This window comes from Mesocricetus auratus, unplaced genomic scaffold (assembly GCF_017639785.1).
Source record: "Mesocricetus auratus isolate SY011 unplaced genomic scaffold, BCM_Maur_2.0 Super-Scaffold_100018, whole genome shotgun sequence".
Lineage (NCBI taxonomy): Eukaryota > Metazoa > Chordata > Mammalia > Rodentia > Cricetidae > Mesocricetus > Mesocricetus auratus.
Window position 1 is genome coordinate 19,096,351 of NW_024429199.1, and position 16,600 is coordinate 19,112,950.

Below are 16,600 nucleotides of genomic sequence, written 5' to 3' on the forward strand. Positions count from 1 at the left end.
GCTTTACTGCCTGAACAAATCAAGAGAAAAGCAAATGCTAATTGAGCAGATTGATAGAGAGAGATGAAAGGAAAGATGCCAACATAAACAGAATATGGTCATTCATTGTTACCCCCAGTGAATCAGCTACGCTCACAAATGTGCATCAGATACTAACTATGGCAACAAAACTCCCAGAGGAACAAACTGCTGGGAGGCTCAAGCAGATAGACAGACAGCTCTCCCTTCACCACTAGAACAGATAAAGCAGTGGCCTCTCCCTTGTGGAACCGTTCACACAGAGGTATACAAGCCTCCTCCCCATGAGAAAGGGCAAATACTCATTCAAAGATGAGAATACATTCGTTCCTATCAAGCCAGCTGACTAAGTCAAGGCAGCCAGGGTCAGCAGGCAGTGTTCTGGTTGCTAGCCTTCACAGACACAGTTTCCCAGCAATAGCTGAATCAGAAAGAAAAATTAAAACGTCTTCCTTTGAGAAGGATGAAGTCATAGAGCTGGTCTCCCACACTAGAGCTCACCTGCTGTTGAATTAGCTTTGTTCCTTTTAAATCAGAACCAAATACAAATGAAGTGTTCAACTGACTGTGTAGACGCATCAGAGCTGAACATGTTTCATCTGTCTACCACACAGAATAATAGAGGTTTGGAAGTAAGGGACTTGTACTTTGAACTGCTATGGCTGAGTTTTTTCCAAATAGGCTGATGGGCAGGACAACACCGCTCAGGAACTAAATGCAGGGATAAGCCCTCCTAAGGTTTCTAAATCCATCCTATTACCATAACAAGGTTCCTTTAGTTAAGAACTAGCGATGGATAGAGGACTCTCATTTTGTCTTAAAGACACCCAGGTGAGTCAGAGAACTTAGCTGGGGTTTGACTGGATCACAGTCCAAATACCTTGTAATGGAAACACTACATTTAACTGGCCGGAAGCAGAGAACAAAACTCTTTGTTTTTGGAAAGGAGTAGAGAGGAAGTTAAAAATAAAAACAAAAAAGCGAAGCAAACCTCTTACCTTTTGTAGCAATTCGTACACACTGGGTTTTAGTTTCCTGGTAGAGTGAAATCAAAAGAAAATGATCAATATATAGACAAGTTTTCTCTTCTATAAACTATTATTATAACTATTATGAAGACACACCAAGGGTTAAACAATGAGATTATGACTAAAGAATTATAATAATAAGAGAATTTCTTTATCAATATATAGTTTTTGATGATAGTTTAAAACTTTAAGAAAGTTCCTAGTAATTTCTAAAGATGTGTGTATCTGTTTCACTTTGTAATAAAGCAAGTAGGTGTGGCAGAGACAAGTTGTATGGCCTTCTATTTGCATTTTTTGTTGCTTCTTAAGCTATTAGAAAGATATATGTATCAGCAGAGCTAATATAAATCAGATCCAAATACAAATTTAATTTTCACCTGATAGCTACAGATTTTGAACAAACCTGAACATTATATACTCTCATTTGGATCTCGGCATGACTAAACAGCTAAACGATAGTTGTTAAGAAACATCATCACAAAAAAAAAAAAGAAGGAAAGATCATCACGACATAGCAGAGCAGTTTAAATGGAATTTATCTGTTCTTTCTTTCCTTTAAATTTAGCTGTCAGCAACTAAATGTTTTCTGACACGGGTTTTTCCAACCTCTTATTATGAAGGTAGATAGAAAAATAGAAATGTTAGGAGGAAGCGACAAGAATTAATAATGCTGCATGTTACAAAAAGACACTAGGCTCCACACAGGAGTCTTGGGGTCTGGTCTCCTCAGACACCTTCTTCGGTCATTGTCTATCTCTGCTCTCTCTCTCTCTCTCTCTCTCTCTCTCTCTCTCTCTCTCTCTCTCTCTCTCTCTCTCTCTCTCTCTCTGTCCCTTCTTTCCTCCTTCTTTCCTTCCTTCCTTGTTACAGAGTTTTCTTCCATGAGTGTTCCCTTGGTTTCCCTAGAGATAATGGAGATAGGATTATAGGTCTCCTGCAGCTCTGTGCATATCTTTGAACACCCAATACATAAGAGGCATCAGATCTAGTGAGAAAAATGAGCTGTTGTGTCGACTTTGCTGTGACTACCACTGCTGTGATTAAAATAGCCAGTATGCCCTGCAGACACTCCTGGCATGTGCTCCAAACCCTACAGGGCAAAGGCCTTATAATAGTGTGTTTCTCTGAACACTACCACCTGGGTTGTTGCTTAGGTGACACTAGACAGAATAGCTTTTGAAAAGATGTGGGCATATTATAGCTGGACAGTGCTCAGTACACTGACCCCTTACTTCTGCCTTGGGGTATGGACAGACTGTTGTCCACAGGAAGCTAATAAATTGCTTTTGTGCAATCCTGGATCTGCCTAATGTTCCCTCAGTTCTGTCCTTCTACTTACATTAGCCAGGGCTCACATACCAGGAACGTTGAGTATTTCTGAAAGACAGGCTGTCTTCAAGGGGCTTTTATAACTCTCTGATCTTCAGTGGTTTTATACACTGGTAAATACAATCCCCTTTCAAGCATTTACTTTGAGAGTATGGAAACCATAGACCTTGGAGAAGAACTTCCGTTTCTTCACTGTGGTTGACAATCACAGTCAGCTGCAAGAGACTTTGATGCTCCAGTGCAGACCCCAAGGGATTCTGCTCTAGAAGCAGGCTTTGCTGATTCTCTGTAGGCATTTCCAGCCTCTACTGTTGGGAGGCTCATCAGCGCTAACACTCTGAGACTGCCAAGAAATACACTGCAGGTACTCTCAACCCATGCTTCTCAACCTTCCTAATGTGGTGACCCTTTAATACAGTTCTTCATGTGGTGGTGACCCCCAACTATAAAATTATTTCACTGCTACCCCATAACTGTAATTTTGCTACTGTTAGGAATCATTAATGTACTTATCTGTGTTTCCTGATGGTCTTAGGTGACCCCTGTGAAAAGGGTCATTCAATCCCCAAAGGTTGAAAACTACTGATACACCCTGGACAAACAGCAGTGTAGATAAAGAATGTCGGAGAAAATCCCCTGCAAATACATGGATTCATCAGCACTCCAGCCACAAAACTGAAGGGTTAATAGGAGTCGATGTGGAAACTATCACCTCTTTGAAGACGAAAGCTCAAACCTACAACTGACTCCTACTTGTGTGCTATTTGTGTTTAGGGAGGGTTACTAACTTTTATCATGTCTCTGTTTTGAACAACCTAATTAGACAAGAACGTTTGAAGATGTGTGTATATCAATGGTTTGTTAATCTTGAATGTCATTTTGATGGAATTTATCACCATGGAAACAAACCTTTGGGCATATCTGTGAGGTATTATCTATAAATTAATTGAAGCAGAAAGACCTACCCTAAATATAAATCACATTACCTGGTGGGCTGAAGGTCCCATGTTAGAGAAGGAGAGAGATAGAGAGAGAGGGAGGGAGGTGGGGAGAACACCAGGATTCTTTACTCTCCCGTATGACCGCTCATTTCCTACTCTTTCCCCACGCCTCACACTCCGTGGACTTAACTCTCAATCGAGAATTGAAATAAAACCTTTATCTCTTCAATGACTTCTTGCCAGGTATTTTTGTCACAGCAAGTAAAATAACGAATACAAGTTTGTGTGAACTCTAAAGAATCAAGTTGTATAGGGGAAAAACGAGAAGGGTAAAGCATCTTCAACTACGGATAGTCTTCGCATGGAGACTGCATTTAAAGGGTCTCTGGCATTTCTCTTTACCATACACTGTACCACGACCACACCGGTAGGCAGAAAAACACAGCTTCATGTAAAAGCAATATTCGTACTGTCATGGCCTCTGTAGAAATACAAATTGGTTGTCTCCCAGTTAAACTATTCTAAGCGCTAATATGACTCATACAATTGGTTGTCACATACTTCATATCGTCTCCCAGATGCCACCAATTATACAAAGCCAAACCATTTCTCGTGTAGCTACAAGTTCATCAAAATGCCAGTGTTCGACTGGATTTGAAATTGTTAAAAGTTTCTCTTCTCAACAGGTTTTTCTATCCTACCAGCCTTTGTCCAAAATAGAAATAAATAAATAAAAACAACATAAGTCTCGGGAAAGAAAGTCTCTCAAAGGGAAACAGCATGAGAGCAAAAGGCTAGGTTGTTTCTCTCCATGTGCCCTGCTGCGCTTTCCTCTTCAATATTCATTTGGGATCAGCAGCAGTGCTCAAAAACAACTGTGTCCAAAATAGGAAAAGGAGGGGCAGTCGGGGACAGGGCCAGCCAGCTCGGTAATGGCTCAGCACCTAGCCTTCACTAGCAGCCTTCTGTTTAGGTCCTGTCGGCTGGACCACAGGCGTCCCATTACTTTGTAATCAGAGGATTGTTACTTGGTATTTACTATTTGGCTTGTACCCCCTGAAAAGCTTATAAGGGTTTATTAGCCCACTGTGGAATTCGTATTCTGTTTATCCTGAAGTAAATTTAATCTTTTGAAGCAGCCACTACTGAGCAAGCGAGGCAGAACAATGTCGGGAATGTACTGGGGATGGCATCCCGGTGGCAGCACACCCACCCTTTCAAACCACTTGTCTCACAGTTGCACTGGGGGCCTTCCTGAAGAAGGAGCAAGCTGCGGTAGTTACTAGGAAACAGAGATCCTGTGAAATGCTGCTGGCAGCCTCGGTCCTTCAGTCACCATGCACGTTGCTGGCAACAGAGGAGACAATGCCCATCTATTTTCTTTCCCCTTTTTTTTCTTTCAATATTCCTTGACAGACACTACCGAGTGTTTATAAGTAACGGCCATAGCTTTACTGAAGATCAAGGGAAAATCAGATCTCAGTGGGATCTCACCTTCTCCACACTGCTCATGGCTTGGAAATAGATGTTGTACCCTTTGCGGGGAGCCAGAGGAGGGTTCCAAAAGCCTTTATAGGTCCGGTTGTCACCCACGGTGAAGGGGGCAGGCTCAGGAAGATTCCCAGGGGGCAGTTCTGCAGCAAAGTAATAGGGTGCACCCCCACTCATGGCGTTCTGGTATGTGACCGGCACCTGGTAGCACTCCATGGCCCCCGCTTCTCGCTTGGTCCGATGAGGGTGCAGCTGCTCCACGACAATTTGGTAAGCACTTTGGGAAAAGGAAAGAAAAGCTGTATTTAGACATCGAGTCATTAAGATTCGGGAAAAGGAACAAGGGGTTCAAAGTGGGCAGGTCACATTTTTTTGTTTTTTGTTTTTTCGTTTTTCGAGACAGGGTTTCTCTGTATTGTTTTGGAGGCTGTCCTGGAACTCGTGCTGTAGACCAGGCTGACCTCGAACTCACAGAGATCCACCTGCCTCTCGAGTGCTAGAATTAAAGGTGTGCATCATCAACGCCCGCTTGCAGGCCACATCTTAATCATGTGACCGTCATGCAGCCTCTTTCCCATAGAATAGTTTCTCATGTGCTCTGCTGCCCTCAAGCTCACCACAGAACTAAGTAACAAAATCACTGTAAAGTGGTTCACATTTTCAACGACTGAAAACTAAGCCCCTCTAACAAGGATGCTGGCGTTATCCAGAGTCCCGTCCTAGATTAAGTTCTTGGTCTCCTATTTTTAAGCAGAAAAAGTTAACATTTGCCTGCGAAATTACATCAGGGAAGGCCCAGCTCCAAGGTCCACCAGAGTGATGGCCTCCAGGAGGCACCGGAAGCTGTTGTCGGCAGTTGTCACAGGCTTGGGGACTCAATGCACTGACAGGCTTCCCCACCTCCTGACCTGGCTTCCTTCTCTCCTGCCTCACAGCTATGCAGATCCAAAGTACAAGTGACATGCGACAAGGCGGGCACAGATGGACAGAAATCTGTCCCCACAACAGAAATAGACTGCCTTCTTCTTCGGGGCGTGTTAATAATGAAATGTTACAAATCAGAGAGACAGATGGCATGTGGCCTATTAAAACTCGAACCTGAACCACGAATCTTTTCCTTTAAACACCTTAGAACTTTTCTACAATCGCTGTTATTTTATAGGGATAGTTAAAAAAAACCTGAAAATTTGAAATAAAGATGTCTAGATCACTAATAACTATCCTTTGTCAAGTTCTCAAACTCATATGTAAACACTATTCTTACTTAGTGGAAAATGTCTCATGTAAAAAATTAGGTGAAGAATATCTATGAAACTTACAATTATTATTAATATATTATGTGTACTTTTAATGTGCAATTAATACTAAAGTAATTAAAAATTAACTTAATTTAATTTAATTGATATTAAAATAAATTAAAATGTTAGAATTGCTGGAAACTGAAGGAAAATGAATTTTGGTGGTTTGTTTAAATCTGTAGGACTAAGCTGTGGGTGGGCTCTATGTAAAATTTTGAGATCTTTAGGTAAATATGCTCCATCTCTGCTTTCTGGAGGGGAAGACAGCCAGTAATCAACAGTAGGGTGGAAGATTGCTTTTGTTAAGAGTCTTCCAGAGAGACTAAGAGAGAAACCCAAGTTTGCATCTAGGAAAACGCAAACACTCAGGATCTAGAACAAAATTGCAATCTAACTATAAGCTCTTATACTTAGAAGCAAGATCCCCTAGAGCCTCAAAGGACAGATTAAATTTAATTTACAACTAAAGTTTTATTTTCTTCCTAAATACTGACCGTTTTCCCCATCAAAATATTGCTAAAATGTCAAAAGGTTGGTACCTATTTCTTTCTCTTTTGAGAGGGGACATAGATCATATTAATGGCAGAAACTGAGATTTGAGCAAGTAATTGAGGCATAAGTCTCTTATTTCTGATTGTAGATATTGCAAGGTTCTCTACACCTCTGCCAAGTTGGGTCACCAAGCTTGGAGAAATGCTACTGACAGGAGGCCTGCTATCTGTCTCATCTAGGGAATGACATTTGTCAATTTTAAATTTAGGAAATAGCAAGAAGAGCCCTACAGACACAAAGAAAGCAGGAGCAAAGTTGACATGTGCTTGTTAAGTACAGTTAGCCCTTATTTTATTTTGGATTTATTATCCATATTTATATGTTATATGCTTCTATATCCTATACATACACACAAACACATTAACAAATGTATCATGCTCCTCAGATAAATCTAACCTTATGTTCTCACCCCAATGAACAATAATGACAATATCTATCTTGGTTAATAACCTAAACTAACCTTTGAAAACAAAATTCTTAATTATCCCATACATCTCAAAAAATCTAGTATATATTAAATCTCAACTCATTCCATTAAATTGACATATTTAGCATTTTATTTTCATGGTTTTTTTCCATTTCAGTTAAATATAGGAAATATGCAAGACAGCCTGTAGCTTTCCAGATTTATTTGGAGTAAAGCAAAGTGTTACTGAGGAAGAGAAGGGAAGAAGAGAGGTGCAGTCTGTACTTTAGAGACTTTGGGTCTGGGTCCATCTGAGATAAAAATCAACAGGTAGGACCCAGCTTTAAGATAGGGCATAACCCATTTATAGAGAAAAATTTAGAGTAGAGCTGATTCTATAAGATGTATAAAACAAGAAAATTTCCAGTTATGCATATGGATCCTTTATTAACACGGACTTTAATCTTTACTGCATCTTTTACTTATAGAGATTCTCCAAAAATTCTGTTCCTACTACTACTACTGAGAAACTGAGGGAAAGAGATCTGAGCTCCTATTAGCATTTATGTGTATCTTACTTTTTTCCTTCCTGTGTTAAGAATAAATGTTTGAAACCCCTCTCCACAGTTCACAGGTGCAATCTTTTCAACCATGTGTTGTGGTATTTGAAGATGGAGGAGGCGGTCTACAGAAAGCAATCTGGCTTAGATGAGCAGTCTCAACAGGTACTGATTTTGCCATCTTGGACTTCCCAGTCTTTGGAGCTATGAAGAATAAATGCATGTTCTTTGAACCAATTAGGATTTTGTTAAGACAGCATAAGGATGATTATATAAATGTTTTTTTTTCTTCAGGAAGTTTGCCTCCAGGAATATTGTCTAGAATATTGTCATTCCACATCCTTCCACTCCACAGTCCACCCGATCAACTGAAGCATCTATACTGCCTTGGACTCAGTTCTGTGTCTGAGTAATTTTCTATCTCAGTCATGCTTATTCCATGAGCTGATACAGAAGCTTTGATTTTTACATTTAAATGTGGGTTCAAATGGGATCATGGGCATTTTAACTAGGCAAATCATTTTTTTTGGTCTGGTTATGTCTTTACTTATAATATATCCAAAGCATTCATATTTCTTTTTGGTTCCACAAAAATTGACCTCTTATGCTTGAGAAGTTCTCAATACTCTTTCAATAACAAAGGTTTTCTTCCTAGGAATTTGCATCAGCTCATTCCTTCATTGACTTTATTCAACAATGAAATACTGGGCAGCTCCACACGGGCACTGAAGATACTGAGGTGAAAAAGCACATCTCCTCAGCAACTTTCTTTTCACTGTTTTTGACATTACCAAAATTCTTGCTGCTGTTGAAATGCTTTATAGCCCTCAAAAGTGTGTGTGTGTGTGTGTGTGTGTGTGTGTGTGTGTGTATGCACTACCATCTTTAAAACCAGCAACTTACAAACTGTCTTTAATTGGTTAATGTCTACAAGAAAGTAACTCACAAGTATATTTCTCAGTCACCTTAACTCAGCATCACACTTCTTTTTGCTCCCCACACTGAAGCCAAGCTGAGGTTGATTTCACTATTTCTCTTCTATGACATCACCAGAAATACCTTTCTGGCATCAAAAGTCTTGGATCATACCTGTCTGTTTTTTTTTCCCTGCCAGCATATTAGAAAACTCAAGCGTCTTTCCAGAAAATGACACTGGTCAAAGCTTTTATGGCACTTTACTGTCATAAAGGAGCACAGCCTTCATTCAGCTCCTGAGGCTAAACCTGTGAGCATCTATGTCTCTCTTTTTCCGGGTACATGGAGAAGACCTGTACTGAATTGACTGAAATCTCAGTGAGTTCTTAAAAAGTGTTTGCATGCAGCAAAAAATGCTATCGAAACAACCAACTATGGCAACAAAGATAAATACTATAGAAGTTCAGGCACAACTCCAAACAACTGCTGATAGGGAGAACATTTTCCTTCATTGATCAGTTTGAGAAGATGTGCCTCAAACACATATACCACTTCAAGGAAAAAAAAAGAATCAATTTTTTTGGCCTTGCTCATATCTTATTTGTCAATTCCAATGAACTAACTAAAGGACAAAGGATATGAGAAGTCAAATTAAGACTGAACTGACTGTTGACATGAAATGGGCCTATGCTTTTATTTCTTAATAGTTTAAATTATTGAATGGAATTTATCATTAAAAAGCATTAGTGGAACTTAAGACTCTATCAATTCACAATAATATTACACAATATTTTAATATGGCTATTCATTGGCCAACCTTTCCTATTCATTTTCATTAAAAATATGGTACTTTTCTTTCTGCTTAAGGACCACCAGCTCTGGAATCACCAAAGTCAAAATCCTGGCATCAACTTAAACATGGCCTCACTTCCTGGAATCTTTCCTTATCTTTTAGCATGCCATTTCTTTTCATTCTCTTTCTTCATCCTGGGATTACTGTTCTACCGAATCCTTGTCCTTGACCTTCTCTCTTGCCCTCACTAGGTTTTGATATGTATTATTCATGTGAAGCTATGATCAGTGTTATTTACATACCAAATACACTGTCAATGGTTTCCTTAAAAATCTTCAGAGTTGAGAGAGTTCTGTCAAGAACGGCCCTCTGACTGCTTCCCTCCAATGCATACATATTTGAGGTGGAGGAAATAGATTTAGAAGTCATAATTACACCAATTCTCTTTAAATATATTCATTAATTCACTGATACCATTCATGATGCGACAGCTTCATTGGTAATAGCCTTCAGGACTAGCCTCAGAAATTCTGGGATTAAAACTGTCTTAATTAAGTATACTGCCTGCATGAGGAACATGGTCCATTATGAACACAGTGTGTCCATGCTGTCTTTAATACTGTACCAGAGATGTCTCTTTTTTATTAGAGTATGAGTTCATAGCTATACCAATTTTAGCTTTAGTGTCCACTTGGCCATTTATAAAATATCTGTTATATGCTGTGAAATATTTTAAGTAGTGTGGTCTCAATAATAAACAGTAGTGGATGCCTCTGTTCTCCAGAGACTAAACTAGAAAGACATAAATATATAAAAAGACAAATTCACAACTTGTAAAGAAGGGATAAGTATTCTGAAGAAAGGTAAGGCCGCAGCTAGAAGACAGCTTAGTGGTTGAGAACACTGGATACTCTAGCTGAGGTCTTGGATTTGATTCCCAGCAACTACATGGCAGCTCACAACAGTCTATAACTCAGTTCCCAGGAATCTGATGTATGATTGAGTTGGATGCCAACCTTTCTGTTCAGAAAACAACACAGAAAGATTATATCCATCTATTCTTAGATTTTTAACACATGCCTAGTTAGAATTCAAGTCAGTTTGTCATGATGGTGACTAAGACAACCAAGAAGTATTTGCTGTCTTTAAATATATGAGATGAAGCACACTGTCCATCAATGGATGACAATGGCAGCACTAATGCTCAGCTGTGCATATACGATGAGCAAGGCAGACTATCAGGATACAGGCTGATATGGATCAATTCTATATGCTGATCTGTCATTCTGTTACAGTCTTAAAACATTAGACAATTTCTCGTCTTAATTTAAGAAAAGTTCCAGTTCTCACTACAGTGGTTCATGACTACATCCCAAGTTATTCACTGAAATATGTGATGCTTAGATTCAAAATTTGATTATACCACCAAACAAAATCACTCTAGAATGAGTTCTTGACAACCTAAGAGATAGAGTTTGAATTTGGAAAATTCTGCAATAATATACACATCTACTTCTAATACCTTACTACAAACTAAGCATCAACACAAAGAAAGCCCCTAGTTTATAATATTCTGCTGCTTAGAAAAAAATTAAGAGAAATTATGTGTTTTAGGAACTTATCCTGTAAGCCACAAGCACTTTGAATCATGGCAATGACTGTCAAGTGTCAAAAAGGACATTTCAAGTTCTAAGCAAGGCATGCATTGAGTTTCCATCTTTCGGATGATTACAAAAGTAAAAAAATTATTGAAGAACCACACTTTTCAGGACTGAGATACATACATTGTTCACCAACAGCACTGGAACCTTGGTGCACAACAGGAAGCCAGAGAGGCTGGACATGCTGAGCATATCATTTAGGTCGTTAGTGTGCACCATCATCTCTCAGAAATAAGATTCATTGAAAAAACTGATAAGGCAGGGAAGACATACAAAGTGGCTACAATTTTTGAAAAACGTATATTTTTGATTTATGATAACAAACTGTAAATATTAACCATTCTTCAATAACGTTGAAAACCAAAATCGACGTTTTTGGCAGTTGCTCTTCTCTGTGCTGTGTCATTTTAGGATGCAGCTCCACCTCCCTTCCTTCTAAGCTTCACACACCCTATCTGCCTAAGACTAGTGTGAGACATGTAGTCTTGCTTTCATTTCCACTGCTAATGTGTTATTATGGTCCATGAACACTTTGCACTATTCCAGCCCACTGTCGGAATTAGCATCAGCCCACTCTCTGTTTCTACCAGAGTGAGCCTTCCTTTGAAAGATGGTAGCTCACTCAATGGCTGCTGTAGTCCTGTGGCTACGTTCAGTTTCCAAGTTGGCACTGCACAGTCTTAATCTCTGGCCTTTGTTATTGCTGCGGCTTAAGCTGCTGTCCATTTGCCTACATCCAACTTCAATGACCTGAACTACTTGAAGTTCTAGATAGGATGCCACATGTCCTATCATCTGCTTTCCAATCTCTTGAAACTCCCACCATTCCTTCCTTCTCAAAGCAAACATTGGCTGTCCTCATTGCTTCCCCTCCTTAAAATGCCAGGTCCAACCCCTAACATTCTCTATGTAGTCATTGCCTTCTTTTCAAGGACACAGATACACATTGATGACTATTCCAGATAACCAGATTAACTGCTGGTGTGCACAGATTGCTATGGAATCTATAAATTTGTGAGAACTATCATTAATTTTAATTTTTAATAAGACTATACTAAAGCAAATGTACAAACTCTGAATTTAAGGACCTCTTAGGTATAACAGAAGATTTGGAAGGGGAGCTGGACATTAAGAGGACCAAGCAAAAGAATGTCCATCTGTATTAGAGTCGGGACAAATGGACAGCAAAATGCAAACCAACAGAGGCTAACCATATTACAAAAAAGGGAAAACGGATCATTCGGGGGTGATGGCAGAGGACAAGTGTGTGCTATCAGGTTTAGCTCGAGGTTAAGAGATTTGGCATTCTGGGGAAGACACTGAACAGCAGGGCAGCAAAATTTATAGCAGAGAGGGCAACTAAGTCTGAGGAAATTGAAAAGAAAGTAAAATAGTTTAAAGAAAATTAAAACGCATCATGGGATTCAAGAACAGATTTATAGACGCACACCATCTCTCAGTGCTAGGAAAGTTGATGCAGTAAAATGAGACCATCACTTTACAGCTATTAGGACACTAGACTAGACCACCTTATGATCAGTCCCCAGTGTCTGTGTGGATGGCTGCAAGGGAGACATGGTTAGGGGAAAAGAAGATGCCACCGGATTTAAGGATTCCAAAAGCAAGGGCGGCAAAGGCCAAACTCAGCAAAGGCCCAAGTGCTGACTGATGATTCATTTTAGCCCAGCATATTGGCTCCACCTGGAGGTGCACTGTGCAAATGCAGCTAAATAAAGATGACCTTGATTGCATCAACATGTTAGAAAGCATACTGTTCTTCCCTTTTGGCAATGCTCATTAACTTTGTCAAACGTTCATTTTAACTCATTTCTTACTCTAATAGTCTAGTCTATTGTCACTTGTGTATTTGTGTGTGTGTGTGTGTGTGTGTGTGTGTGTGTGTGTGTGTGTGTGTGTAGCATATATGCAAGTGTGCACCCACATACATGCATGTGGAGGCCAGATGAGGTTGTTGAATTTCTTCATCTCTTACTCTCCACCTTACTTTTTTGAGATAAGGTAATTCACTGACCCTAAAGTTTGCCTTTTCCACTATGCTGGCTGATCAATGAGCTCCTGGGATGGGCCTTTCTCTACACCCCAATGCTAGGATTACAAGCAAATGTGCTCATACATGACTTTCACAGAATTGTTGGTCAATTCTTCAAACTCATGTCCTCTTGGCTCGCACGGCAGGTGATTTTACCTACTGAGCAAACTTTCCAGTCCTTCAACTTGTTTTCTGTGCATTATCCATCTATACTGTACAGTTTGGAGTTCCTAGCCAGTGGGCTCAATTCCGGAAAAGGTCAAATGTGTTACCAACAAATACAATGAAGTCTATTTCTATGCCAGGGAAAGAAAAATGACTATTAGGGTTTGTTTTTGTATAGTTACTAGTTCAGAGTGTATGAATTCTTAGTAGTTAGAAATCATTTATACATAAAAGCAAATAGAAAAGAAGAAAGACATTTAATAAAACTCGTGGAAAACACACAGAATTCCTGAACAATATCTATGAGCTCAGGATCTACCAAATGGACTAACCCTTGATATTCCAAGAAATCCTGGTAGAGGTACCGCTATGTGTTCTGTTATGGCCAGTTTATCTTCTGCTTGTAATTAATAAATGGTCAAAGTTTGCAGAAGAATTTTGACTAAATAAGCAAAGACATAGTCATATAAGTTTTGCAGCACATTGGTACAATAATAATGATATCATAATTACAATATGTGAAGTAAAGCTCAATTCATCTAGCTTTTTTTTTTAAAGATTTAAGATATTTTGGGATTTTGTTGTATTTATTTTTTGAATGTATGTCTGTTTACACATGTTTGCCTTGTTTGCCAGAGAGGGCATCAGATTCCTTAGGACCAGAGTTAGACATTTTTGAGCTGAGATATGGGTGCTGGGAATTGAACCGGTTTCCTTTGGAAGAGCAGCCAGTTCTCTTAACTGCCAAGACATCTCTCCAGATGTTCACAAACTCTAAAAGTAGCTGGAACCTATTTAAATGTCAAAAACAGACTGAACACCTATGAAGTAAATTTTGCTACCGGTAGGGACATGCAAATGGCCATGATTACTTGTCCCTAGAAAATACACCAAATCCAAGTGCACCCCTGGCACTCTCTCTCTCTCTCTCTCTCTCTCTCTCTCTCTCTCTCTCTCTCTCTCTCTCTCTCTCTCTCGTCACATCTGCGATCATGATGCACAGATCATTGATTCACAAACAGCATTGTAAACTGACTTTGAATTTTCAAGCAGGTGATGTTGCAGACGCATTCGTGTTACAAGCACAGTTAGCCACCTCTCTTGTTCCATAAAGTGGTAGCCCACTTTGTCTTTCCCAGATGGGCATTACAAGGTTTCTTTGTGACTCATGTTCTTATAACAACATATTTTTAATTATAAAAATATTTCTATAACTCTGATGAGAAAAGACATCAGTTTCATCAAGTCAAGTATATTTGTTTCACAAACAGTACAGAGATCAATTGGTTTTTTAAAGAATTTATAAACAGTACAACATAGCTCAGTTCTGTTGTCTTCTGGGCCTTGATTTTATAGCTATCTGATTTTCTTATTAATATTGATAACAAAATGCCCACTTTTCTATAGGTTTCCAACAGAAGCTTGTTGAAATCTTGAAGATTCATCTAATTATACTTCATCAAACTGAAAAAGGCTGAAGTAATTTGACCTAATTCCTCGAAATGACATGGGTCAGAATATTTTTTAGAAGATTATCAGTAGTAGATAGTACCAGAGATTTTAATATTAAAAAGATAAAGAACTGAGTAAGTTGAACTTTAATATTTATCATGGAATTTCTGATAATTTAAGAACGGAAAGGCCACACAGGCTTAATTTGCGTTCATTTCCTCAGAGCTTCCTATTGATTCCGTCACTCACATGAAATTATTCATAAGAGATATACAGAGGTGGACAAGAGTTACTTCTTCAGAATATTCGATAAAGACCTTCAAGGTGTTTACAGCATAGATACCAACACAGGCCGCGAAATGAAATGGGGATAAAGAGTCTCACACAGCACAGAAAAGCCTTTAGAATTCTGCTCTTAACGATATGTCTGTTTATAATCTTTGTTCAAATAAGAAATGAATAGACAAAAACAAAAGAAGAAAATCAAAGCCTTCCTGACATTAACTGTGAAACAAAGGGCTTTTAGAAAAAACTGTGCTCTTTGGTGCGCAGCAACTATAGGACGATATTCCTCCCTCTGTTACCCCCTCTTACCTGATAGGGGCACCTTTGGCTTGTGCTGGTCTTAATAATACTGTGATTGTGGTAGCGGTTTCATTCAGAGAGGCATCAACTCCTTCATAATCAGGTAACGTCGGAGCTGAAACAGAAACCAACGAGGTGCAAAGAAAAGTTCGATCGATTTGTAGCAATACATTATAGGTTGCTATGAATAAATGATCCTACCTTAAGGGAAAATCAATTTAATACCTAATTAACTGCAGTGATCCTTATTTTAGAGCGTGACACTGAACCTAACCCTGGGCAGAAGAAGCTAGAAAGGTGGGGTTGTTAAATCTTTAAAAGCTGTCTGGGAACGTCTACCAATCATATTCCAAACACTTCGTGTGCACCCATTGGCTTCAGCTTCCCAGTGTCTTTAAGCCAGTGAGGAAGAGGCGGGACAGTGGGCCGAGGTGAGTCGGCACCGGCTGGACAGTCACACATGAGACCTGGGCTGCGCATGGCAGAAGGAAGGTACTGGGCTGCCTAGTGGTCATGACCATTCAAGCTTGACAGGCAAAAGAAAGGTCCAGCATTCTTCTCTGGACTACTTTCATGTGACCACAAGGGAATCATAATATTTGGCTGTGGTGATGGAAAGGATATCCTAGTTTTCAGTTATTAAGAACTAGTACATTAATTGGCAAACAGTTAGAAACATAAATGTTCAACATGTTGGAGAGTGTTTAATCGTGATCTAGGAGTTCTCCAACCTTGAGCTGAAAGACGCTGTTACCATGTAGAAGGATGTTTAAGGGAATGAAACATATAGATTATCAGTTAACCTTGACAAGTCAGGTGATGCTTTCGAAAAAGGAAACAAAAAGATCTCATCCTCTCATCAAAAGCTTGCTAAATGCAAAGCATATACAAAGTTTTATGAGCTGTGATAGAGACAGGAAGACAAAACACAGCCCCCGACACGGAACCAAAATTAAGAATTAACCTCTTATGAAGCCAAGCAGTATACATAGAAAATAAACACACAGTAAACTCTCACATAATCAAAAGATGCAGCCAGTTACTCTCGAAAAACTGTGGCACACCTGTATATAAATTAATTACCCTGGCTGGGCGTTGGGGGCACACGCCTTTAATCCTAGCACTCAGGAGGCAGAGGCAGGTGGATCTCTGTGAGTTCAAGGCCATCCTGGTCTACAGAGCGAGTGCCAGGATAGGCTCCCAAGCTACATAGAGAAACCCTGTCTTGAAAAACAAAAACAAAAACAAAAACAAAATTACCCTGTTATTTTGTTTGTATTGTTTTCCCTGGATGTTCGATTGTACACCATTTGACATAATTTTTTAAAGTTCTATTTTATTTAATACATTTCCAAA

General features: G+C 39.3%; 1 protein-coding gene across 1 annotated transcript in view; it reads right to left on the minus strand.

Annotated features, from left to right (window-relative positions):
- The window catches only part of Ptprk (protein tyrosine phosphatase receptor type K), a 517,652-nt gene that overhangs the window by 95,550 nt on the left and 405,502 nt on the right, over positions 1-16,600 (minus strand). Inside the window, 3 exon segments of the mRNA XM_021224035.2 lie at positions 1,017-1,053; positions 4,811-5,084; positions 15,254-15,359. Of these exon segments, the coding sequence (XP_021079694.1) occupies positions 1,017-1,053; positions 4,811-5,084; positions 15,254-15,359 (417 nt within the window).